This window comes from Sinohyriopsis cumingii, chromosome 8 (genome assembly GCF_028554795.1).
Source record: "Sinohyriopsis cumingii isolate HCF-2022 chromosome 8, ASM2855479v2, whole genome shotgun sequence".
Lineage (NCBI taxonomy): Eukaryota > Metazoa > Mollusca > Bivalvia > Unionida > Unionidae > Sinohyriopsis > Sinohyriopsis cumingii.
In genome coordinates, this window is record NC_142968.1 from 49,938,744 (window position 1) to 49,964,162 (window position 25,419).

The 25,419-nt window shown below is 34.8% G+C and overlaps 1 protein-coding gene across 1 annotated transcript; it reads right to left on the bottom strand.

Moving 5' to 3' along the window:
- Positions 1-1,674: 1,674 nt before the first annotated feature.
- LOC149793480 (uncharacterized) lies at positions 1,675-23,606 on the bottom strand. The gene is made up of 8 exons (XM_089967470.1): positions 23,480-23,606; positions 21,824-22,132; positions 15,621-15,917; positions 10,803-11,063; positions 6,710-6,736; positions 5,980-6,093; positions 3,408-3,928; positions 1,675-2,432 (listed from the first exon to the last, which is right to left on the bottom strand). The coding sequence occupies exons 1-8, from the start codon at positions 23,553-23,555 to the stop codon at positions 2,070-2,072; spliced, it is 1,968 nt and encodes a 655-aa protein (XP_089823596.1). The 5' UTR covers positions 23,556-23,606; the 3' UTR covers positions 1,675-2,069.
- Positions 23,607-25,419: the final 1,813 nt, after the last annotated feature.

The following is a 25,419-nucleotide window of genomic DNA, read 5'->3' on the forward strand; positions in this document are numbered from 1 at the left end:
ATAAATAATAATCTGCTAAACTACCATTATAACCAACACAATTCTTTCTAAAAAAAATCTACTCTTTCATTAGCTATTCTATAATTTCTTGTCGTGCTGTTGCTGATGCAAACTCATAGCCACGCTAGCATGACAAAGAACTTTAAAGTTCAGGAAAGACTTGCATAAGGAATGTGACCGCCCTTTTAAATGGACGAAGCTTCACGTTCTCCGTTCACACACATAGCCACATAAAAATAATGACCATAGTGAGCTATATTGAGCAAGCTTATTGGGTGTCTGTATATCTTCAAGGACCTAGTCTAGAGATTCAACTCTGAATCTATGGAGGGATGGAAAGAGAGAGAGAGAGAGAGAGAGAGAGTGAGACAGGCAGCTCTTCATTGATTGAAAAGGAAAAAGATGGATAGAGAAAATAGTCGATGCTCTCGTTAAACATACAAGAAAGTGACTCTATAGTATTCAGTCTCCTCCTTGCATTATATACTTTGTTATCTGAAAATGTTAGAAAATACGCAATTTACATTTTACTTTTGGGAATGAAAAATATATTCAGCTTTATGCTGATAATCCCTTGATATTAAAATTGTTGTTTATTGAAAATATTATATTTAATAGCTTATCCCAAATTTACTCTGTCTTAGAAATCGTTTTATTATTTTTTGTACCTTTTCATTTCCAAGACAAATCGTAGAAAAAATATATCAGGAGCGGGGCAAAACTAAATTTGGCAGCATGTTTTATTGTAAGTGATTTAATGGGGTTAGCTCTATTTAGAAAGCAAAATAATAAGTATGTCATTAGCCTAATAATCCTAATTCGCCTTCAGACAGCATTTGGGGTCATGTCTAGATGGATGGAAGCTGCGGGATTTAAAAATGGATGTAAACACAGGATAAGGCTTGGATATTACACTAAAAAGACGATTAGACGAAATATTTAGTCCTTGAAGGAAAGATATATATCTGGAGGGGAAAATAGATGACTGGGCTAGATTTATATTTAATAATGTTTTCATAAAACACCTGCCTTAAAAAATGTCACTGGAACAATTTGTTATCACTCTCAATCCCTGCGTATCACACTATATTTTTAGAAATGGATAATAATAGATAAATGAAAAAGAAAATGATTTCCATGGCAACGGACACCCGGTCTATTAATAATTCAGCACTTAACCAAAAGGCTATGCACGTTTCGATGATAACAGCAATTGCAATTTGTACGGAGAAATTGATATTAGAAATCACTTTTCAAATTTCAAAGAATAATCATAGAAACACCCAAAGGTACTCAAGGAGACAGGCGTGTTGTATCTCAAACCGACGATAAAATCAATGAAATTGCTACTAAAATATATTGTTCCTTTGCTAGAATTTTGTCAAGATATTCTTAAGATATGTTTACAAAATACTTACATCTTATCCTATGGAGTTCATTGGATCTATCTAAGAAATGATGTGAAGACTGGACTCTGATTAAAACTTTCCCAAAGCCCACATTGAAATACTAGAATATGGCATGTTTTGCGGCCCATGCTCTGGCCTTTTAAATTAACTGAGGTTTCCATAGAAACAATGCAGTGAGATATATCGTAGATATTTATATGGTTAAGAAAATACAATTCCAAGCTAACTTTCAGTTACATGTATATTAAAAATTCGAAATCTCGAATATGACAAAATACACTTTATTCCAGTTTTTATATACATTTTATAAAAGAAACATCCACACACGAAATTTAAATGCATGAATTTCAACTAATAACGGTGTAAGGGTGGCTGTTGTAAAGATGGTATGACAATAATGGTTTAATGGAAATTTAAAAAATTATTTAAGCTTTTGAAAGTTTTCTTGGGTGCTATCGATCGTAGATTTGCCGCATTGTATGCGACTGCTTAACTTCTAGTATACAATATTGAGTTCTCCCAAGTACACCTTTTTGTTTGACCATTTTATTTTCACAACTTATAAGGTAAACAAATGAGTTATTGATACGTCAGGATTAGAAACATCCATAGAAATATCTGAGACCATGGACTCCTTTTTTGTGCAACAATACATGTATATCACTCACTCATCGACGTTATATACGTTTGATTTGTTTTGTTCATGTCAGTTTCTTCAACACGACATATTTCAATTGGGTTTTCAAGATCATCGATGAGAGCTAGGTATGTATGATCTGTTTTAATCACGACGTCTTCTTCATCATGACAGATTGTAAACGGATGTGCAATATCACTAACTGGGGTTATATAGGTTTCATCTGTTATATGTACATCGACATGTACGTCCACTGTCTCATCTTTACACATTTCTGTAGAACGGGCATGATCGTAAAATACGTGTTTAGATCTCATACCAGTTTCTTGTGAATTTCGCTCTGTTACATTGTCTATCCCCACGTGATTGCAGATCGACAGAGTATCCTAAAAAAAACAAAAAGAACGTATTTGAATATATTTTATTGCTTTTAATACACCGTGCACGTTCAGACTAATACATACGTCGCGTTGCTCAGTGATTGCACTGGTCAGATCGAGTAAATATTGCCAAACAATACAGATTATGCATTTTGTTGGATGACTTGTAATATATGGATATTTAGCTAATCAATTAAAACATGACCTTGAGTCAATTGCATTTAGTCGGTAAAAGTATTGCTCTAGTTAAATTAAGTAGCCTATATTATGTATGCTTAATAAGCCAATAGACCCGTCTCCTTCTGTAAAGTGTCATAATGTTTGCATTGGTTGAGGCAAATGTCTTTCCGCTTGGAAGAAGGTTTCCTTCCTTTTCTTAATCATGTTTTGAAAGGATACATTTGTCATATATTTAAATAAAATCAGAAGATATATTTTGGACTCGCGAGTTATGACTGAAGGGCTTATAAACAAATATCGTGACTATGACTTTTAGAGCAAATTCCTGTCCAGGACATTGCAATAATTATATCAATGGCATTGTTGAGGAAAATAGAAAGAAATGGTTTGTATATGAACTTTTGTAAAGGTAGTTTATAAAGATTGAAATAATGGATCTTTATCTTACATGAAACCCATGTTTGGGGATACACGTAAAATATGGACACCACCATAATCGTTGAATTTTATATCATCTATATATTACCACGAAGAATGGTATCAAAATTATGTAAGGTACAGTCGGCGCCTATAATTTTCACATATAAAAATATGAATAAGGCTAAAAGAAAATAGTTTCACGAAGTTCTCACGCTTGTATAACGTTACATTAGCTTTGAACTCGGTATAGATTCTATATACATTTTGTGCATTTTGTTTTTACATAAAATGTTTTGCTTCACTATAAAATTGAGAGAGAGAGAGAGAGAGAGAGAGAGAGAGAGAGAGAGAGAGAGAGAGTAAATCAGAGCCAAATGTTACATCATCGATAGTACTGTACGGGTTTTCCTGGAATGTTTGTGTAAAATCTTCTTGTAGAGGGTTCATTTGAGTCTCATATTCTTGAGTAGTAAGTTGGTCATCACTAGCAACATTGTTGTCTCTTTTCGGTTTTGCAAACAGTTCCAAAGCTCTGTTCCCGTTAGCAGATTCTTCCATACAACATAACAAGCTGTAATGCGCTGAGCCACGCTTTGTGTTTACAGAGTCATCCGTGTTGACACGTTTGTTTATTGTTCTTTCTATTGTATTTGGAGACCTAAATAAAGACTGTAAAGGTACGTTTTCTCTCCTTTGGTTTCTAAAGCTAATTGTTTGGTCGGCAATGTATTCAAGACTTACTGGGCTTCTTTGTACATTACGATACAACAATCTCCTATTCCTCCTGTATACATTTTCTTGTTCTGTTGAAATGGGCAGAGGCCGTTTAAACCGCACTCGTTTCTCGCGAGAAACTGCATTGTGTGCCTCTCCTACACATGGCTGATACAGTTCTCTAGAATCTGTAACGATTTAAAGAAGAGCAGTTAAGATGATATTTAGTCAAGTTTTTGTATCTAACGTATTTAAAGTGTATTGTTCACACTTTCGTAAACTTGCAATCCGACTCTACATTAGAAGGAGTCGACTAAATAATAAAGATGTAAAGATTCGTCCATATACATGGGGATTGGGATATTTTTTGGGACGATATACTACATCAACATATGAACTTCTGCTAGTGTAATCAAATAAATACTGCATAACGAATGTGATAATTCATGAAGGTAGTAACATTTGAAGCGAATCCCTACGGTTTACATGAAGAAAGTTCAGGTAAGAAATAAAATTGAAGAGTTTTATGTCTCTTTAATAAAAAAGTATTAAAGATTTCGTCGCCATGTTTGCGTAGTGCTAGCATTACTCATCTGATTGATGGAAACTAATCCCTTCAGGGATTTCGACTCGGGGTACATTTTTGACTTTCACTATTCACCCTCGTCGAAATTTTTGGAAGGTATTAGAAATGATATTTTGAAACAATGTGTGCACTTGACCCGTTAGTATTTGAATTGCAACATTTGTATGAAAGTTTGCACCATAAAACCATATTGTTAGGGTAGACACTTTTCCTTTTTATTCTCTTCAAAACTGGTTTAAGCTACCCTAGCTTCTAAATATCAACACATAGGATCATGTTTATGAAAATATCGTCATAAACAGCAAATAGGTAGGACACTAGTCACTGTATCGGTTAAAAGAAGCTATATTATTTACGGCAAGGTTAAGATAACGAGTCACTTGATCAGTTATAGAAGGTAGAGTATATACGGCATGGTTAACGTAACGAGTCACTTGATCAGTTAAAATACGGTATAGTATATACGCATGGTTAACATAACGAGTCACTTGATCAGTTTAAAGAATGCATAGTATATACGGCATGGTTAACGTAACGAGTCACTTGATCAGTTAAAGAAGGTAGAGTATATACGGCATGGTTAACGTAACGAGTCACTTGATCAGTTAAAATACGGTATAGCATATACGCATGGTTAACATAACGAGTCACTTGATCAGTTAAAAGAATGCATAGTATATACGACATGGTTAAGATAACTAGCCATGCAGAGTAGACTTCTGCAAACTGATAAAGTTTACTCTTAAAATAATTTTAGATAGTTTTAGATAGTGATAAAACTATAAATTAAGACACAAGTAGCAGCCTCTTATGCAATCATACAATTCAGTAGGAAGTTTCAAATGGACTATAAGTAGTTGTGTAGTGACAATATAACCCTGTGACTAGTGCCAACGTTTAGAATGTTTGCAGTTCACTGTTATTTCAATTTGAAATTTACTTGCTATGAAAGTAAGAACAGCTTTTTTTGTTGAAACAATTTGTCAGAAAACATGTTTAATCCAACAATACATTTTATCTTTATGTTGCAGATTGTTATACCAACTCTGAACTTCGTTCCTATTTGTTATCCGGGCAATACATGTAATTGTCCCACTTGCATTCCTAGGAACCAACAAAGTTGAGGGTGAACAACAAAAATTCCATAGCACGTAACCCCGACCTTAAATCCCTTAAAGTGGATTATATATTAAGTATCAGCCATTTTCTGCGAGGTTGCAAGAGACGTCATCAGTTTTAGAATCACTGATTATGTCGATTTGTATGTTTCCTTACATGACGGATTGCTTCAAATCAGCGGAGTAAGCGGGCATTCTTTTATTCTCATCGTCAGGATCATATTTATCAAGCGCTTATCATGTCGGATGTCCTTGACAAAAATGAACGTTTAGAGTGATATCTTCATTGCAATATTATTGTTGTTAACAACGGTGATTCTCAATTTGAGCTCATTTTTGTAATTTGTAATTGAATTCATTGTTTATATGCTTTAGAACAATTGGATTTAGGTTTGCTAGTTAGACGGAAATTTTATAATTTCAAGTGCCTTACTTTACCATTTGGCAACAGGATAGCCACCTTAATAATCTATATTTATTCTGAGTTTTGGAAAGACTAGAATAAGATTGAAATAGGAGCAATGGTAAATCATACTAATTTGCTTAATTATGGTTTTGCGCCAACACGTGACGAATATTAACAATCCAACAACCAGAAGGAAGACGGAAGCGGTGACCGGCCAAATCCAATACTGAGCTGATTGTGGACCTGAAAGAGGAAACTGTGCATTATTACACGTGAGTTTTGTGTATTAAAAAACGTCGAAACTATGATTCTTTCTGAATCGAAACATTGAATATTATATGGGCAAGATATTGAAATTAAAATAAAACAATAGGAATAGTACATAATATTTGCAGTCGATATAATCTGAAATCTTATAAAATAAATATGTATCCTGTTATTGATTGAATTTGCTGTTGTCTAATGCATCTGAATATATATATATATATATATATATATATATATATATATATATATATATATATATATATATATATATATATATATATATATATATATATAACACTTGCAAGAGTAAAAGGAAAATATCACATCACCTAATTCCTACAACACATGCCATTATTTCAATCAAGCATAGTTCCCTTTTGTGTGATATTGCTGATAATAACATTTGCGTTGAATATTCTTCTGTAGACGGTCTGACAATTGTATCTTTATCTACTGGCTTCACCATGGGGATAATGTTAACATTTGTTAGGATAATTCTGCTCTTTAGGCATGTTACATAATATTAAAACTTTCCTGCAAGGACGAACATAATCCGACAAAAAAGTTGTACGTAACACTTTAACATAATTACCTTCATTTTCTTTTGTGAGCAGAGGGACTATGGAAGATAAAAAGAAAAACATTTGTTATGCGTATATACTCTTAAATTAAATTAAAATAAAAGAGTGAAAAGCATCAAGCTTTGTAAACTTCAACAAATAATGTATTTTCCTAAAATACAGTGCGAAAATAAAAATAAAAAGAACTTACGGTATTGCAAATAAAATCCCCAAATAATCCTAGCATTACAGACACAAGTCCTAATTATAACAGTTCTGAGTACACTTTAATAAAAATACAAATTAAAACGAACGCTGAAATTGTTGAATTCCCTATGATAGTATTGTGTTGCTGTACCAACAGTATTTTTTTTTGAAACTGTAAGATAATTCCATGTTTGAATCCACTATAGATCCTTGTTAATGTCTCTGTCCAAGAATATTATTTTTATAAGCACACTGTATATCTAGATACAAATCACTTGAACATAATGAATTTGAAGAAACAAACTCCAGCCCATATGATCTACTGGGCACAACGGAAATACAAGTTGATTCTCCTAGATCATAAAGCAAGAATAAATAATTTTTCCATTGATACAATTATATAGTCCTCTACTTCACCTCAGGTCATAATTTCTAAAACAATTACCTAATGGTAAATAACCTGCTAGAGACTTTCTTAATGTTTACAAAATAATTAGATTGTATGTTACTAAAGTTACAATATATACCCTGGATTATATCAGGTACGCCAGGGGAATCCCAATAACCGAGTTCCAGACCCAATAAACGTGTTTACTTCTATTAATAATTATAAAAATATTACAGTCATATACACAGAGAATATTTAGCTATGTATTAATTGTGTACAAAATTTTAAAAAATCACAAAGTAAAATCAGGTCAAGGAAAAAATAAACTTGATTATGGACAAGGTTAATTATATCGTACCGTGTTACATTACAATAGCATATCATGAAATATTTTTTTAAATAAAACCTTAAAAAGTAACTAACAGACAATGTAGATTAAATATATTTAACACAATCAGCCAATAAAATCTCTAAAATCAAACACTGCCATAAGTTTCACCAAAAGTAAGTATATTTTATCATGCGATGGAACGTTTGAGAATGTATGTACATGTTCGTACGTACGTACATAAGTGTGTGTGTGTGAATGTAAGATGAGTGTAAGCGTGACACCTGTACAAAATATATATATTTTAGTCACATTCAACAATCTACCAGCACCATACTGGATTTTGCAAAATTTCAATGCTTCGGACACAGCCTAAATGTGTATTGCACAGGAATCTTATACAAATTATAAATGCATGGGAACACAACCCAAATGTGTATTGCACAGGAATCTTATACAAAGTATAAATGCATGAGACAAAGCCTAAATGTGTATTGCACAGGAAACTTATACAAAGTATAAATGCATGGGACACATCCTAAATGTGTATTGCACAGGAATCTTATACGAAGTATAAATGCAGGGGACACAGCCTAAATGTATATTGCGCAGGAATCTTATGCAAAGTATAAATTCTTGGGACACAGCATCTTCATCATTAAAATAAAATACAACACCAGAAAATTATGTTTACAAATGTTTTGCGCAACCAAACCAAACTATGTGTGTGCGTTTTGTGATGTATACAGATAAATTAAGAGTTTAATTGCTGTTGTTTATGCATGTATCGTGGTATGCAGGCTGTATGATACGACAACGGAGAGTTAATATCACGATAAAAGCAGATAAACATCGTTAAACGTAAGTGCGTTATCGATGTATGATTCAATAACTAAGATTTTCCACGATGGCGGCTTAAATATTCTGAACACATTTACTTTCGTCCTTCATTTTGTTTCTTTTATCATATTTCTATCTGTCGTCAGATCTCTGCCTTCAAAATCATGTTGCGAATAAATATTTTCTCATTTTTATTTTTGAATCAGCTAATTTTAGCAGCAGAGAAATTTGCAAGCCATACGATGATCACTATTCCTGAATGAAAGTCAGAGCCACGTTGAGATTTCTAGTTGGAAACGAAGAAATAAATACTTGTTTATTATATACGTATGTGAAATTATATTGAATTCTTAAATAAACAATTTAGCTTTGAATAATGAATGGTAGCATACGATAGAACAGACTATGCTTTTACTTTTTTTTAACTGCTCTGGAAAATTGATGAGAAAACTGAATGAACGATAATGAATCTCAGATCTGTTTTCAAAGTCAGCATGATGATTTACACAGCGTAACTAATTCTTCAACGTTTGCATGAACCTTCCATCATTAATATCACCCCCAAACCCGGTCGAAAACGAAAAACAACAGTAATTTTAAAAAATCCCATAAACACGGCATACAAACATTCAACTTAAATTATCTTTTTATAGGCGCAGTAATATTGAAATACTTCAGAGCACTAAGTGCACTTGGCTGACTTCGTACGATTCACCCAAGGCCCAGATTTAGTCGTAAAAACGAAACTTCGATTATTTGTGCACCCATGCATATTTGACATGGCATCCCATATGAATCTGACGTTCTATATATAGTATGCTCCATGAAGGACCAACTATCCCAATATATTCCTGAAAACCTATTGAATAATAATAACAATAATAATAATAATAATAATAATACTTATATTAATACTAATAATAAAATAATAAGAGCAACAACAACAACAACAACAATAATAATAATAATAGTAATAATAATAATAAGACAGGGACTGCAATGACGGCTGGGATCCATTTTGACTCCCGTCCTATTTACCTCGAAATTGTCACACGAAATTAAACCTCTACGGGAAACGCCTTACGCACGTTTACATAGTAATAACGGAACTTAAGCACAAAATAAAGATTTCTACTTGCACTGCACTTATGGATATTTTTCCAGTATTTTATTTGCAGAATCGTCATGAAAACAATGACGTAACGTCAAGCAATGCAGTTAATCAAGGAATAAACAGGCAAGTGCAGTCATCAAACAATCGATATAATAAATTCTAAAATTATGTATAGCCGGTGGTTATGTTGATTTTTTTCTTCATTTTTTGTATCTCTTTATAATTTCTCAAAATGGATAAACTCTGAAGCAGATTAAATACACAATAAAGCGTAAAATACTCTCTCTCACACACACATACACACACATATATATATATAGCTGGATCCAGTATTCTTTCACACTCCCTATACCACAAACTTTACATAGCTGACAGCGCAATGCTCACGTAGCTGCTATTCTCCGTATTACTTCTATTGTTCTTCGTCTTTCAGTGACCACGTGGGTGGCTAATCAGGTACATTTTTGAGCTGAACCCTGTGTCGCACGCTTGACAGGACAAGCTGCTTGGGGTTGAGTGATCAGAAAAGGACGTGCTGCGGTTTAGAGATTTAAGCCGCTCGATCTTCTTCACTGCTTCTGTAACTCTCCTCAGCGCATAGTTTGTGGCTCCAGTTTGGATGAGATTGCACCAGGTGGAACGGTCATAAATCTTCCCAAAATATGAGACCTTCCTTCCCAAGTCTCAATCAGTGTTGAAGTGTTTTAAGGATGACTTGAGAGATGTTTTGAAACCTTGTTCCAACATACCTGATAGTGCTTGCCATCTTCAACTCGTCATAGAAAGTCAACCTTTGGCAATCGTTCGTCTAACGTCCAGGCGACATGGTCTCATCTCATCTGCTATTTAATTAGCAAAGTGCGGATACTTGAAACGTCTGCACGTGTGATAACCTCAGTATCGGGGACCTTGTCCTGCTCCAGGTGCTTTGCTATTATTGGTTAAAATGACTCACATCAAAGTGCATAATTTAAGATCAAATGTAGTGCAGCTTGTCTTGTTTTCAATTTTATAAGGATGTCTGTCCATTGAGTGGGACAGTGCTTGACGGAATAATCAGTTTTGCAACGGTATAGTCTTTTTTATCTAACATTGAATATGTGATTGTTTTTAAAAAAATAAGGTCGTATTTGTGGCGACTAAATCGATATTGATTTTCGTATCAGTAAATAACACTTCCTAGTTATTATACGGTAAATGTTTGCGTTAGAGTGGATACAATTTCGGTCTTAAAGTAATCCAACTTACCCTTTACGTGATGCAACATAATGGAGTCAGACTTTATAGTAATATTTGTTTGTTGATTTGTAACATAACATGTATACTGTCCGGCCATTTTTGGCTCAAAGCTGACGATGACTAGTTTCTCGCCTTCAATAACGTCATAACCCTTCCACCAAAATCTGCACTTTGGACTGCAATAGGCGAAGCACTCTATTGTAAAAAGCTCGTGCTCCTTGAGATAAAAATGGCTTTCCTTGACACTCAGGGATACATTGTCTGGTCCATCTGAAAGTAAGTTAGCAGGAAAGAAACGTAATATATAATATATAAGAGCGATTCATATCACGGAGAGATATTGTTCATTCTGTTATATTATTTAAAGTCTATTGTTGCTATTTAACCATCTATCAATCTATCTTCCTCTCTCTCTCTCTTTATATAATAATAATAATAATAAATGCATATTGTGTGCTTAACGTTTGTCCATGATTGTCGTACTTAATGTTTAATGTTATGGTCACTTGTAAATAGAAAGTTCACTTGGTATTTGGGTTTAAGGGTTTTTCTGTTGGATAGCTTCGCATTCTGTTATGATATAGGTAACGTGCAAATGTATATAAATGGGGACTTGATAATCAAATAACTAATTCCTGCTTTAGATCAATCTGTGGAAATTAATTTGTGACAAGAATTTACATCTTTGTATTTTTAGATCTTAGATAATTAGAGAGAGAGTGTGTTTCTATCGAATATGCATTGTGATTCCTAAAGTGCTCATTGACGTTTTTGAGTAATACATTTCCTTGTTGTTAGTGAACACATTCCAAGACTTTCTGGATTATATCATTATGTTATGTCATGACTTTAAAGACTATTAGAGTTCATTCGGAAAATTCTCTGTGTTTTTACTTGTGACAGGACATTAAGGGTTCATTTTTTTATTTGATTCAAAATATTGCAATGGCCTCTTGAATTTTCATTTTGCATTGTAGGAAAACGAACTGCTCGTTGATTTTACTTAAATTGATGGTTTCACTTTCTTTCTGTGTTTTAAGACCTAGGGCTACAACACTATGTTTACATTGGATTAGTGACGTATGATCCATCATTTACAGACATAATACATTAAATTGCGACGCTCTTCATTCATTCATTTAGTCAGTTTGTAAAAGTGATGAATATATGAATATGTGACTACGCAGGATTTCCGCTCTACCATTTGTGATCACAATAAACACCAGGTCTCGAAAAGACAAATGGGCATTTTCCTTGAATTTGTTTTGCATTAAATTAAATACCTTATGCTGAAATCGTTTGGATGAGTGCATATGACAGCCACTGTACTTTAATTACTACAGTAATGTACAACGACTTTAGAAAATGATTGTCACTTTGAACGATGACGCTGGGTGATGCACCCCTATACAAAATGTATAACGTCAGCACCATACCCCTTACACCACTAGAGGATTCAGTTAAAACGTGGTGGAAATATGGATGTCGATGCTGTTAAGGGAAGGCTCATTGAAGAGAAAAATTTTCAACTATATTAATGATTTCTTATTTTGTTGTGCTTCTCTTGGCGAGCAGACTTGGAACACTGGATTGTCTTGGTCTCTTCCCGATGAGAGTTGAATATATTCGACGTTTTTAAAGAGAAACATTGTCGATTAAAGAGATACTTCCCAAAGTAACATGTTTCGATTGATGCTCATACGTTTCAAAATAAAATATCTGAATAAAATTAACCTAAAATCAACCTGATATCAATGACATTACAATGTAAACAGCATGCAACGTACCAGGAAGCCAACCCGATGGACTGTGCGTATCCAGATTAACAACGACTAACGTAATGGAGATGCGATGCATTGTCACTCTTGCTCATTTTCTGCCTATATATTGTTATGTTCTTGAGCTGGAGGCAACATTGATTATATTTGAATTTAGAATAAGAGCACAAATCATTGATCAGATTGTTAACCGTGAATCATTCCCATGATGAAGAAGATATGTGATGTATGTTACAAATGTGATATACTGTGACATAGTTTTGCTCTTTTCCGCAATGGACCTGATTAAAACCCATGAGTCTCTAAGCACTACGAGTAGCATTGTTTACAACCTGGTAGGTACATATTTGTAGGTACCTTGTTCTCAACTCATCTTTATCTTGCAAAAAAGAACTTGACCCATATACAAGCATAGTCGAACCATGGAGAACTACACATATGAGTGAAGCAAGGCTATTGTTATAAATTAAAAACAGGCTCAAATAACACACGGTGTACATACTAAGACAAGGGATCACCGCTCCATTGTAGCACTTTAAAGGTTTCAATTGAAGGTGCTGTAATATCTGTCGCTGGCAAGCAGTTCCAAAGACTGATACCTGTGGGAAAGAAGGAACACCTATATGCGTATACGGAACAGTATAACACCTTATATATGTTTGCATGGCACCTGGCTGATGCTTTTGCGGGGATCAAGTACCCGGTTGCTGGTATTTCAGTCAGTTGGATAATTATCCCATACATCATGATGACCTTGGTCTGTTGATTTTGGCTTCGCAAATCTTCACCACAACGTTTATTTAACATGTATGTGATGCTACTGGTTCGTCAACAGTCACCGTGACAGAATCTTGCAGCCGTATCTGGGCTATTTCTGGTTTGGCTGCATTGGGTTTAGAGTGTGGGTTCCATACTGTAGAAGCGTATTTAAGCTGTGGGCTTGCAATTGTCTTGTAGCAGCAAATTATTGGTGTGTTTTGGGCAGGATGAAAGGTTTCGTTTCAGAAAAGATGTCGCCTGATTGGCCTATTTGGTTACCGAGTCTATGTGAGAGTTCCAAGATAGTTAGTTGTCCAAGATGACACCAAGGTACTGGGCATTTTTACTCGTGTCCAACATTTGCTCGTGGATAAAGTAGGAGGTGTTAGCACTGTTCCCTGTGGAACATCTGGCGTGACTGGGAAGGGTGATGATACTAACCCGTTAAGCACGACCTGTTAGTTTCTATCTGCTAAGAAGATATTTTTATCTATGCTAGCGTTCCGTCTCTGAAGCCAGAGTTGGGGCTTGATTGCGAGACGTTGATGCTGCGCTTTATCGAACGCTTTTCTAAAGTCCATCAAGATGGTATCTATCTCCGGTTTATTATTCAATTCGACTATAAGGGCGTGAACTGTAGTAATTAGCTGGTTCTCACAAGATCTCTTCTTTCTAAGGGCGTGAACTGTAGTAATTAGCTGGTTCTCACAAGATCTCTTCTTTCTGAAGCCATGTTGCTGGTCATCCTATTACCGTTAATGTTGTTAATCCTACAGATAACCAGTACATGTTTTACATATACTAGTTATCTTCAGAGCAAGAGAGTCTTCTTCCCTGCTCATGTAGCGCCCACTATAATAAGTTGACTTTCAAACTGCTATAGCTGTCATCGTCTTACTGACTATTCCCTTTTTTCCCCGACATTAATTTATAATCCGTAGGCGCCGAGGATAAAGACAGTTCGGTGGCTAGAAAAGAGTAGATGCCGTAAATTACTAGCACGCTGTCTTTACAGAAATTTAAAATAATTTACCTGTTTCAACCAAGGCGTGAATAACATAATATTTATTGGTCAGTCATTTGCATAAGTGAAAAGAATGTTAATTAACATAAATATACAATTAAGTAAGGCCTCAATGCTGCCGTTAGGTGAAAAAAGTTATACGTGTCAAATTATACGTGTCAAATCGCTTGAATAATGCTGAATCTTGAAATATATTAATTCTAAACATCGTTGAATGCCTTTAAAGCTATGTAATATCAACGATTCATAACATTATGAGCCAGATAATTTTCTCCTTGAACTGGTAAATGTGGCCAAGTTTCACATCCATACAAATTAATTGATCAGCGACATCTGTGGGCAAACCGATTTCAGCCGAAAGGTGGAACACTAGAGTTAGTAACGTCACCGTTACAAACAAAAGAAGCCAACACTGCGCTCTGTTGGATACGATAGGTGGTTTTTGTGATATTATGCTCAACTACTTTCTTCCAAATATAAATAAATCGTATACAAAATGAAAGAAAACGGTCAGGCATATTGTTTTTTTTCTGTGTACAAACTTTATTAATTTCAAACTTCTCTGATCCGCTTACAAATCGCACGGATACCTCTCGTTCTTCTCACGAATCAATTTGTCCGCCATGTGCGAATGTTGATGCTATTACTTTGATTACTCGCGTAATTTGTCGAATGTATGCCGTCACTACTTTTGGAACACTCATCTAAAATAACAGGTAAACGAGCGATTTCGCCGACTAAATTAGGAGTGGCACCTCAATTCTAAACTGAATAAATGAGCGTCGTTAAACCTTACAACTTAATTGTTTCAAGAACGGTTTATATCGCATATTAGTTTTTCATCAAATCATTTTATTCCTTCTAAAATTTAGCTAGATTGGGAGAATGGTGAAATGTGTGTAAAACAGCGGCATAGAGGCTGTATATGATCTTCCATGTATTAAGCTTCACATGTCAATCACTGTCTGAAGTAGTTATATGTGCCAAATACATCTCGATCAAGAAAAACTCGAATCGATAACAGCTACATTAAGATTTAAGAAATGGGTTTTCATCTCCTTTTTTATTGGGTATCAGCTCTTTAATATGATGAAACGTATAATAGCTTGCATATCCATCCATCCATCCATCATCCATCCATCCATCCATCCATCCATCTATCTATCTATCTATCTATCTATCTATCTATCTATATATATATATATATATATATATATATATATATATATATATATATATATATATATATATACTGAAATTACTTACAGGTTACTTCGATTATGTAAATATCACTCTCTATTGAACAGGAATCACGCTCCAATATTTCACTTGAGAAGTTGATTCTTCTTTCATTCAAACATACATGACATGAAACGTGGCTGAAGTTGTCAGTTATGCGCAAACTGGAGACATGATATTCATTTAAGCTGCTGGAGGGTGCTATCCATGTACCATTTATTTTCCAACTAAATATAAAACATTTGAGTCGATGGGGTGTGTTGCATGTCAGTTGAAACGGCTGATGGAGAACAGGTTTACCTACTTCCATTATTATTGGCTTCCCTGAATTAAAACAAAAACACTTCATTATAATAGATACAGTTATTTGCCACCGTACATGAAATGAAGACTCATTCTGTTCAAAGACAAATATATGAAAAATGCATTACTGGATTCCAAGTCTATATTTTAGTTGTTGTTGTTTTTGTTGTTGCTCTATGTTCAACGCTATTTTTCAGTACAAGATAGGCTATACATGGCGGTCAGTATAACTGGTGGAGGAAGAACCCGGGAAAACCCTGTGAAAAACTACCGACCGTCGAGAAGCTACTGGCAAGCTTTCTCACGTACCACCGTTAGCCGAGCCTGAGACTCGAACCCACGTAGATATAGGTAAAATTGCAGTGATCTGAAACGGAGAGCTCTTTAGATCACTTGGCAACTCGGGCTATACTTTAGAAGATCATATTTTCTGCTCATTATGACATAGGCAATCCACAATAAGGAGATTTCAGTTACAATATAAGTTAGAATATAACATATTGATTAACTGGATTGATTGATTCCTTTATTCATTAATCCGATACGCTATTTAGCCTTACAGAGTGTAGGTTTATACTTTTGTGCATTGTTTTTAAGTTTTGTTTATCTTAAGCTCATTATTGTTATTCAGACACACTCTGCTCAAACTTAGTGTCTGAGCGACACAAAAGTTCCCTGATGAAAGGATAACAAATATTAATCCTTAGTTCAATAACATACAAAATATATTTACCACATATTTTTCATATAAAAAAATAAGGAGAATAAAATGTAAGCTGACACGTCACTGATACTTTGCCATTTGTTTTGAATCCCCTCAGCTTTTTAGGACTTATTAAGCATTTGCTGTTAAATGTAGCTGACATAACAATACTATAATGATATTATTGGCTATTTATAGCCCTGGAAAGTTGAAATAAGTGTTTGAACCGTTTCGTTGGCCTAGTGGTAAGAGAGTCCGCCTCGGATGCGGAGTGTTATGGTTACCAACCCCAGCCGAGTCATACCAAAGACTTATAGAATGGTAGTAACAGCTGCCTTGCTATGCGCTTGGCATTAAGAAGTTAGTGTTAGGACTGGTCGACCTGGTGTCAGGATAACGTGACTGGGTGGGACATCATGCTACATGTCTGCGGCCTGATGCCCCAATACTATAGAAACTATAAACTGCAAAAATGCAGACATATTAGCAATACGACTGCAAAAGTGTTATAGTTACGTTAAAAATCCATATCACACACACACCCATAAATAACTGTTCGTTTCCGATAGGCCTATAAATGTTAGCAGTAGTCTGTAGTAGTTGTGTATTTGAAAATCTGCTGATATGCTACTCTACAAATTTGATGGAGACTGTTAATAGTATTCTAAAGATAAATCGTTGAATTGTTTAATCTTTCGTTAATTGTTATGACTGTTTATTTCCAGTGTGAAAGGAATGCAAGAAAAAATGTCAATTCAGCCAACAGTTTTAATAAAAAAACACAATAACATTCCAAACCACGTGCGATACAGGTATTTTTAAAATCCCGTTTAAATTAAAATAGAACTAACGAATCTACACTCAATGCATAGTCAAACGTAACAACATATCTTTATCTCGCTATAAGTAATGTTCCATTAAAAGAAACCATTTTACTTCGTCTGTATATATTATTACTCGAAACTAGACCAGCTCTAAAACATATCCGCTTTCAGAATTATTCGGATCAAACTTAAATAGCGATTAACATTATCCGCAGCTTAATTTCTAATAGACCTTGTTCCGTCTCTTTGGACTTCAAGGGTACATTATATTTGTTAAAGTGTAAATGGAAAAGCAAGGAAAAATTCATTAACATAGGAAATCAAAGAATTAATTAAAAACGACAAAGATCCCCCAAGCAAAAGACCCCCACACAAAGAAATAAAATAATAAAAATTAAACCAAACAGCATATTCGAAATGCAGAGTTCGTGATGACAATTTTTTTTTGTTTATGTTATAGAATGTCCCGGAACACTATAATATAAATGTTGTATTGTGCTAATTAACTTGTTTGAGGCAGCATTCAAACCTAATAAGCTTTGATTTAATTTTAAATCATCACAGGTCACGAGGCGTCGTTTATAGAAACATTTATTTCATAGCGTTTGCACTTGTGAAAGGATATATTGGATTATTTGGTACTTAACTCACAATATGGCAAGTGCCTCTTGAATTGTCACTTTGCGTTGTAGGAAAAATAATTGTTTGTTGATTGAACTTATATTGTTGGTTTCAGTTTCTTTCTGTTCCATGTTTTAACACCTAGAGTTGCAACATTATGGATACATATGATTTGTGTCGCCTGATCCATCATTTACGGACATAAAAAAATTTAAAACACGTTTCGACACTCTTCATTCATTTATTTATTCTGTTTTTAAATATCATGAATACATCAATATTTGACTACACAGGATTTCCGCTATCTAATTTGGGATCACAATAAACCTCAGGTCAGGAAAAGACAAATGAGCATTTCCTTGACACGGATTTATGTTTTGCAATAAAGTGAATGCTATATGCCCAGCTAGTTTTGATTAGTGCATATAAAAACTACTGTACATAAATAATGTGGTAATGTACAATGACATTAGTATATGATTGGCACCTTTATTCGGAAGGCTAGGGGTTGCACCCCTATGCAAACTGTATACCATCAGCCCAACCCCCCATACTACTAAGGACTCAATAAAAGCGTGGTTGAAATGTATACACGAAGGCTCATTGAACATTAAATTGTTCAATTATTTTAATGATTTCTAGCTTTTGCTCTTCTTGGCGAGCAAAGTTGGAAAAGTCGATTATCTTCGTCTCTTCCCGAAACGAGTTGAATATATTCAACCTTTTTAGAGAGATACATAGGCAATTATAAAGATACTTCACAATGTCGCACGATTCGATCGATGCTCATTCGTTGCAAATAGAATATTTGAAAAACTATAACCTAATTTCAGCCTGATATCAATGAAATTACAATATAAACAACATGTAATATGTTAAACCTATCAGTAAGCGAAGCTTGATGGACTGTGTATTCAGACTGACAACTATTGACGTCATGGAGATGCATCATCATTCTTGCGCATGTTCTACCTATATATATTGTAATGTTCTTGAGCTGGAGGCAATTCTGATTGTAAATGAATTTAAAATAAAATCACACAACATTGACTGAGATTTGTAGCGGTGACTCATTTCCATGGTGAAGAAAATATGTGATAAACTGTGGCCTAGTTTCGTTCTTTTCTTCAATGGACCAGACAAACCCAAATATTAAAATAGCGGAGACTCTATGTACTACTGTACCACGTACAGGTTAAAAATAAACACACGGTGTACATGCTAAGATATGTAGACCTTAAAGGTTTCAATGGAAGGCGCTGTAATAGTTGTCGCTGACATTCAGTTCCAAGGATGGAAGCCTGTGGGGAAAAAATCCACGGAACCGTATGGTTACCTTACGTACGTTGACATGGCCTCTGATTGATGATTCTGCAGAGTTCACTTGCCTTACTGTTGATATTTCAACCAGTTTATTAGTGATCCATTACATCAAAATGGCCTTGTTCTGTTTACTTCGGTTTTGCAAGTATTCCCACTGAAGATCCTTCAGCATGGTTGTGACGCTATTGGTTCATCGATAGTCACAGTGACAAAATCTTGCTGTGCGCTTCTTGACTCTTTCTAGTTTGGCTGCATTGAGTTTGAAGTGTGGGTTCCATACTGTAGAAGCATATTCGAGCTTTTGGCGTACTAGCGCCTTGTTTCAGAAGCCTTGAAGTGTTTTGATCAAAACTACCGGTTTCTTTGTAGAAAAGATACCGTTTGATTGCCGTCTTTGGTTACCGAGTCCGTGGGGGAGTTCCAAGATTATTTTCGCCTTCAAGATAACACCATATTACTTGGCTTTATTGCTTTTGCTTACGATTGGCTCGTGGATACAATAGAAGGTGTTAATGATCTTACGCTTGCTGGTTATGTGTATTTGTTCGCACGTGGACTGGTTGAAATCAATTGTTGATTGGCCATTTTCTGTCCCACTCCTGTAACGTGTTGAGCTCTGTTTGTATTAGCTGCATGTTGCTGGGAATTCATCGCTCTATCAAGTATACAATCATCAGCGAAGAGTCTAACTGTAAAGGGGACACATAATTGCAGATCGTTGAAGTATACAAGGAACAGGAAGGTCCTTGCACTGTTCCACGAGGGACTGCAGGGAGGCTCTGTATCTATGCTAGCGTCCGATCTCTGACACCATTGTGTTATGGTAGATTGCAAGATATTGATGCTGCGCTTTATCGAACGCTTTGCTGAAGTCAAGCAAGATGGCATCTATCTGTGATTTATTGTACAATCCGACTGAAATGTCGTGAATAGTGCTAATTAACTGGGTATCAAAGGATCTTTTCTTTCTGAACCCTGGTTGTTGGTCATCATATCAACGTTAATATTGTTAACCCTATATCTGACCGGTATATGTTTTACATGTACCCGTTATCTACAGAGCTCGCTACCTGAACGAATCTTCTTCCCTGCTCATGTTTCTCCCGTTATAGTATATTGAACTTAAACTGATATCGTTTTACTAACTATGTCATTTTCTGCCCCGACATAAATGAATAATCCGTAAAAGCCAAGGATAAAGACCTGAAAAATGCTCAATCTTGAAAGATGTTAATCCTAGACATTGTTTATGTGACTGGAGGGTGCTATCCATGTACCATTTATTTTCCACATAAATATTAAAATTAGAGCGGACGGAGAGTGTTGCAGGTCCGTTGAAAAGGTTGATGCGGAACAGGTTTGCCTCCTATTAATACTGGCTTCCCTGAATTAAAAAAACAACACTTATTTTCATTATTATAAAAATATTTACTTGCCAGTGTGCACGAGAACAAGACTCATTCTATTCAAAGACAAATATATAAAAAAATTATTATCGGATTATGAATGCATATTTTGGAAATCATATTTTGCACTCATTATGACATACGTAATCCTCAAAAAGGAGAGTTAAATTTACAAGATAAGTTAGAATGGAACATATTGATCGATTGGATTGATTGCTTGATTCATTATTCCTATAGCGATTCAGCCTTACAGAGTATAGGTTTTATGTTCGTACATTGGTTTTCAGTAATGTTTATTTTAAGCCCAGTGTTCTTATTCAGACCCATTAAGCTCAATATTCAGTGTCTGAGTGACACAGAAGTTTCAAAAAACATAAAAATATTAGTGTTTATTTCGGTAACGTCCATAAAAATGTTTACTAAATATTTGTCATAGTAGAAAATAAGGAGAAGAGCAAGAACGAAAGAAATAAATAAAACAGAAAATAAAAGATCCCCCAAACAAAGGACACCCACACACAAAATACATAATAAAATAATAAAAATTAAACCAACAACATATTTGAAATCCAAAGTTTATCATGACATTTTTCTATTTTTGTTTTAGAATTTCCTAGAAAACAATGATATGAATGGTGTACCTTGCTACTTAGCTTGTTTGAGACACCATTAACACGTACCAACCTTTAGTTTAATTTTATATAATTACAGGTCACGTGGCGTCATTAAAAAAAACCATTTATTTCATAGGTCGATAATTCCTCATTCCCGTTTTGGTTAATGATTCCATCCAAGGTATGTAAGTTCACACCGGAGATGGATCACTTTTGTGTGTGTGTGTGTGTGTATATATATATATATATATATATATATATATATATATATATATATATATATATATATATATATCGTAAATGTAAAGCATTTGCTAATTTAAGAAATTTTGACGGTACCATTAATCGTATCGTGCTAATGACCATACTGGGCAAAATCTTTTGGAAGTTGCTAATACTAGAAATTAGTAAAGGTTATCATTTGATCTAGTCTCACCTATAACTATCAGCGATTTAGAACTAACATCCTTTTCTTCCAAACCTTGAAACAGTCGAAGTGTATAGTTGCCACTTTCTCTTTCGGTTACATTGAATAAAGTCAGGGATAAGATCCATTCCTCATTACGGGGATATAAGCTGCAATACCTTGATGAATCGTCCAAAACATTGCAATCGAGAGCCACGAGTTCTGCAGTTATGTTTCCAGACGAATTTAAAATTGTGGCTGAAACGACTTCCATTGTTAAATTCCTTACCGTCCATTCAAGTGAAACATTGCTTTCGCACAGAGCAAATATATCGTCATCTGAAAATAAATAAACAAAGCAAAGCAAAACATAAACCAAGAAAATGTTATTTGTATTCGCTGTCAAGGAAACAACAATGATTGGGAAATGAAGTAGAATAGTGGTTTCTTAAAATAAAACTACAGTACTAAAATTAAATAATGGACAGTACCATGTTAATGATTATCCTTTGATTTTGTATCCATAGGCTTCATCGAGAATCCAATTTCTTGTTCATAAAAATATTTATCAACGCTAATAGGCATAATGCATCCGTCCTTGTGCATGTAATCAATTGCTAGGTTACATTGACTTTTCCTTCTAATTAAACCATAACACTCATTTGTAATCTGTTATGAAGCTGAGTATGCCGTTATCTAGAATATGTAATAAAACAGTTTATACATGTCAGAATATAATTTTATATTTTCTCCCTTGCTATGTATAGTTGCAACAGGAAAGAATTCAGACAGGCCATTTATTTCCTTATGTGACACTCTTACAAGATTATATCACAGAATAAGCTTCCCTATTTTTATTTATGAGTGATGTTTTTTTCTTTTCTTCCGATATGGACGCAACATACTATCAGGATAATGCTTTCCATTCACAACAAATTGGCTGTAACTATCACAGGAAAATATTAAACTGTCTGGAGCCAAGCTTAGATAGGAATAGTGGTTAGTACTCTTCGTAAGATTCATGGCTATATTGTTTATTAAATAAACTATAAATACTTACTGTAATTACATATAATTGCTCGTTTTTTCTTCTTAATTATATATTATTCCGAATACGTCTGTTTGGCAACGTTTATTGTAAGAAAAGGCAACGTAGGGAACGTCTTAAAGTTCTATGTGGCTGAATCAATATATCGTACAACATACTGACCATGCAAATTAGAAAGGGTAGTTGTGAATGTAAATGCAAATTTCGCGATATCTTCTTTTTTTCTTCTTCGCCAACAGATCTTTTTCATACACAGAGCATGTTAAATACTTTCAATGTTTAAATGCAATTTACCAATGACCAGGAGGCCCGAGTGGCCGAGTGGTCTAAAGCGCTCACCGTCACTGCCATCTCACCTCTGTCTGCATGTATTCGAGTCTCGGGATCGGCCAATGTGGGTCGTGGGAAAGCTTGCCAGTATCTTCTCGTGGGTCGGTGATTCTTTCGGGAGTTTTCCCGGGTTCTTCCTCCACCGATGATACTGGCCAAAATGTATAGCCTATCAACAACCAATGACCAGTCAGTGGAAAGATTTATATGCTGCCGTTGTTGCACGAAACAAATGAGTATGAAGTATTTGTAACAAGATATTGACTGAGTCGCAGGAAAAATAAACAAAACATATACTTTTTACTTACTATTGCATTCACGATCAAGACCTTTATCCACACACAGCACAACAGGCAGTAACATTGCAACACCAATGAAATCCATCTTTATCGGCTAGAAACTCCAGATTCACATTGTTTGTGTGCTCATATCTTATGAATGAATCATGGCTTTCTCGTCCATATATCCGACTTCAAATCCAGTTGGGGAAATCTATGTCATCTTTACGTCTAAAGGGTCACATGTATCCGTTCTAATATGGCGAACGAGCTTCCGTTCACACTCGTGCCATGTTCGGTTCATGATAAGGACAGGAATATGATCAGAAGAAAAACATCCCACTAAAGATATTTTATATAATGTTCAGCCGTTGCAATGAAATATTTCACAATGTCCGATTTCAGGGTCCATACCTTTACATTAGATGGTACAACCATAGTTAAAAGATTCCCTTAAGTATTGGATAAAACGCCAGGATAACTGAATCTTAGAACTATAAATATTGTTTATGACATGAAATTTGCATGCTGTCTCATAACACTTTAGATGTTTCATGTTATCAGCCATGTAATCGAACCGATATCGTTCTGAATGGAACCGAAGCTTAACAACAATCGTTGGCACATTGTATAGTTATCGATAATAGTCCAAAAAGATTAGTTCACGACTGCATAACTTTACAATACATTATTAATATCAATTAAACGGATGTTAATATCCACAGCTTGTCTTTAAGATAAACGTATGGCTTGACTGCCTCCTAAAACAAAACTACTGATGTATATCCTTGCTGTCACTGTAATTTTAAGGGCAAAGCTTACATTTGTCTATTTATGGTGTTGCAATTTTCATGGGTTGAAAATTCCACCATTATTTACAATAACGTATTTGACTCCAATCCTCAATTTTTCTGATTAAATAATGGAAATGTACTTTTGTCATGAATACACCAGAGTTTGAAAGAAAAATCATAACCTTAGGATCAGAATTTAGCATCCTGTCTGACGTAAACGTTTTACACAGTGGTGAAGCATTCTTGCTACACCAATGTACAAGCGGCATTCTACCTCACGTGACTGTTATGATCATACAACACACGCCATAATAGCGTTTTCATTAACGCATCCGTTCTCTGACTCGTTTGTGTGACGACATCACACCCTACTCATCACAACCGTCTTTTATTTGTTTAGTTTAATTTAAGAATCATTCTATAGTTATGGTTTAATCGAATTGACGAATTTTCTTTAGTGTAAGACAGATTTTCCTGGCTCTGTAATAATGTCCAAAGAAGATACATTGGATACGGTTTCCTTTCGTTGCTATATCGACGTCTATCGCACACCATCTTGTTGATAATTCAGGTCTTGGACCATATTATGTGAAAATAATAACCCCTCAGTATGCATCGGTTCTTACCGTTGGGATCATACATTTACGTCGGTCGCAATACAGCATGGTATCTGAAACAAACGACTGACCCAGTAGTGGATTCGTCCTAAGAGAAGATTCTGTTAATTTGACATCTATATTGAATACACGAAAACAAAATATACTGTTCATGATTATAGTGCTATGACAATCCATTTATTTGTTGCAGTGTTCAATGAAAGGACTTCTAAAATGTGAAGGTCTCCTTCTGTTAGAGGCATTTCACAGAAATTAAAGACTATCTTTCTTATTTTTTAAATGATATATCATTAAAAATGCATATTTGGTCTCAGATTATTATAGCCTTTAGTGTTGCCCAGTTTAATATTGTTCAGAGCATATGTTTTGGCAGTTCTGGTTTTTGTCGTGTGATACAATTACAGATAATGGGTGGAGATGAATGAATTAAGTCGTTATGGCAGAGAAACGGTATGTCTCACGATATTAAGTACTGGTTCACATCTTTGCAGTTAATCTATATATCTATATGACCAATGAATGAACTCTTGCCTTTATTAAAGTGGTGACGACAAATCGT

Bases quoted from the DNA above. Each gene is read 5' to 3' on its own strand.
- LOC149793480 (XM_089967470.1), bottom strand. From the start codon at position 23,555: ATGGATTTCATTGGTGTTGCAATGTTACTGCCTGTTGTGCTGTGTGTG. The intron at 22,133-23,479 runs GTAAGTAAAAAG...ATTTATTTTCAG, and splicing joins TCTTGATCGTGAATGCAATA to ATGACGATATATTTGCTCTG. The intron at 2,433-3,407 runs GTAACATTTGGC...TGTTTTTTTTAG, and splicing joins CGTACAGTACTATCGATGAT to GATACTCTGTCGATCTGCAA.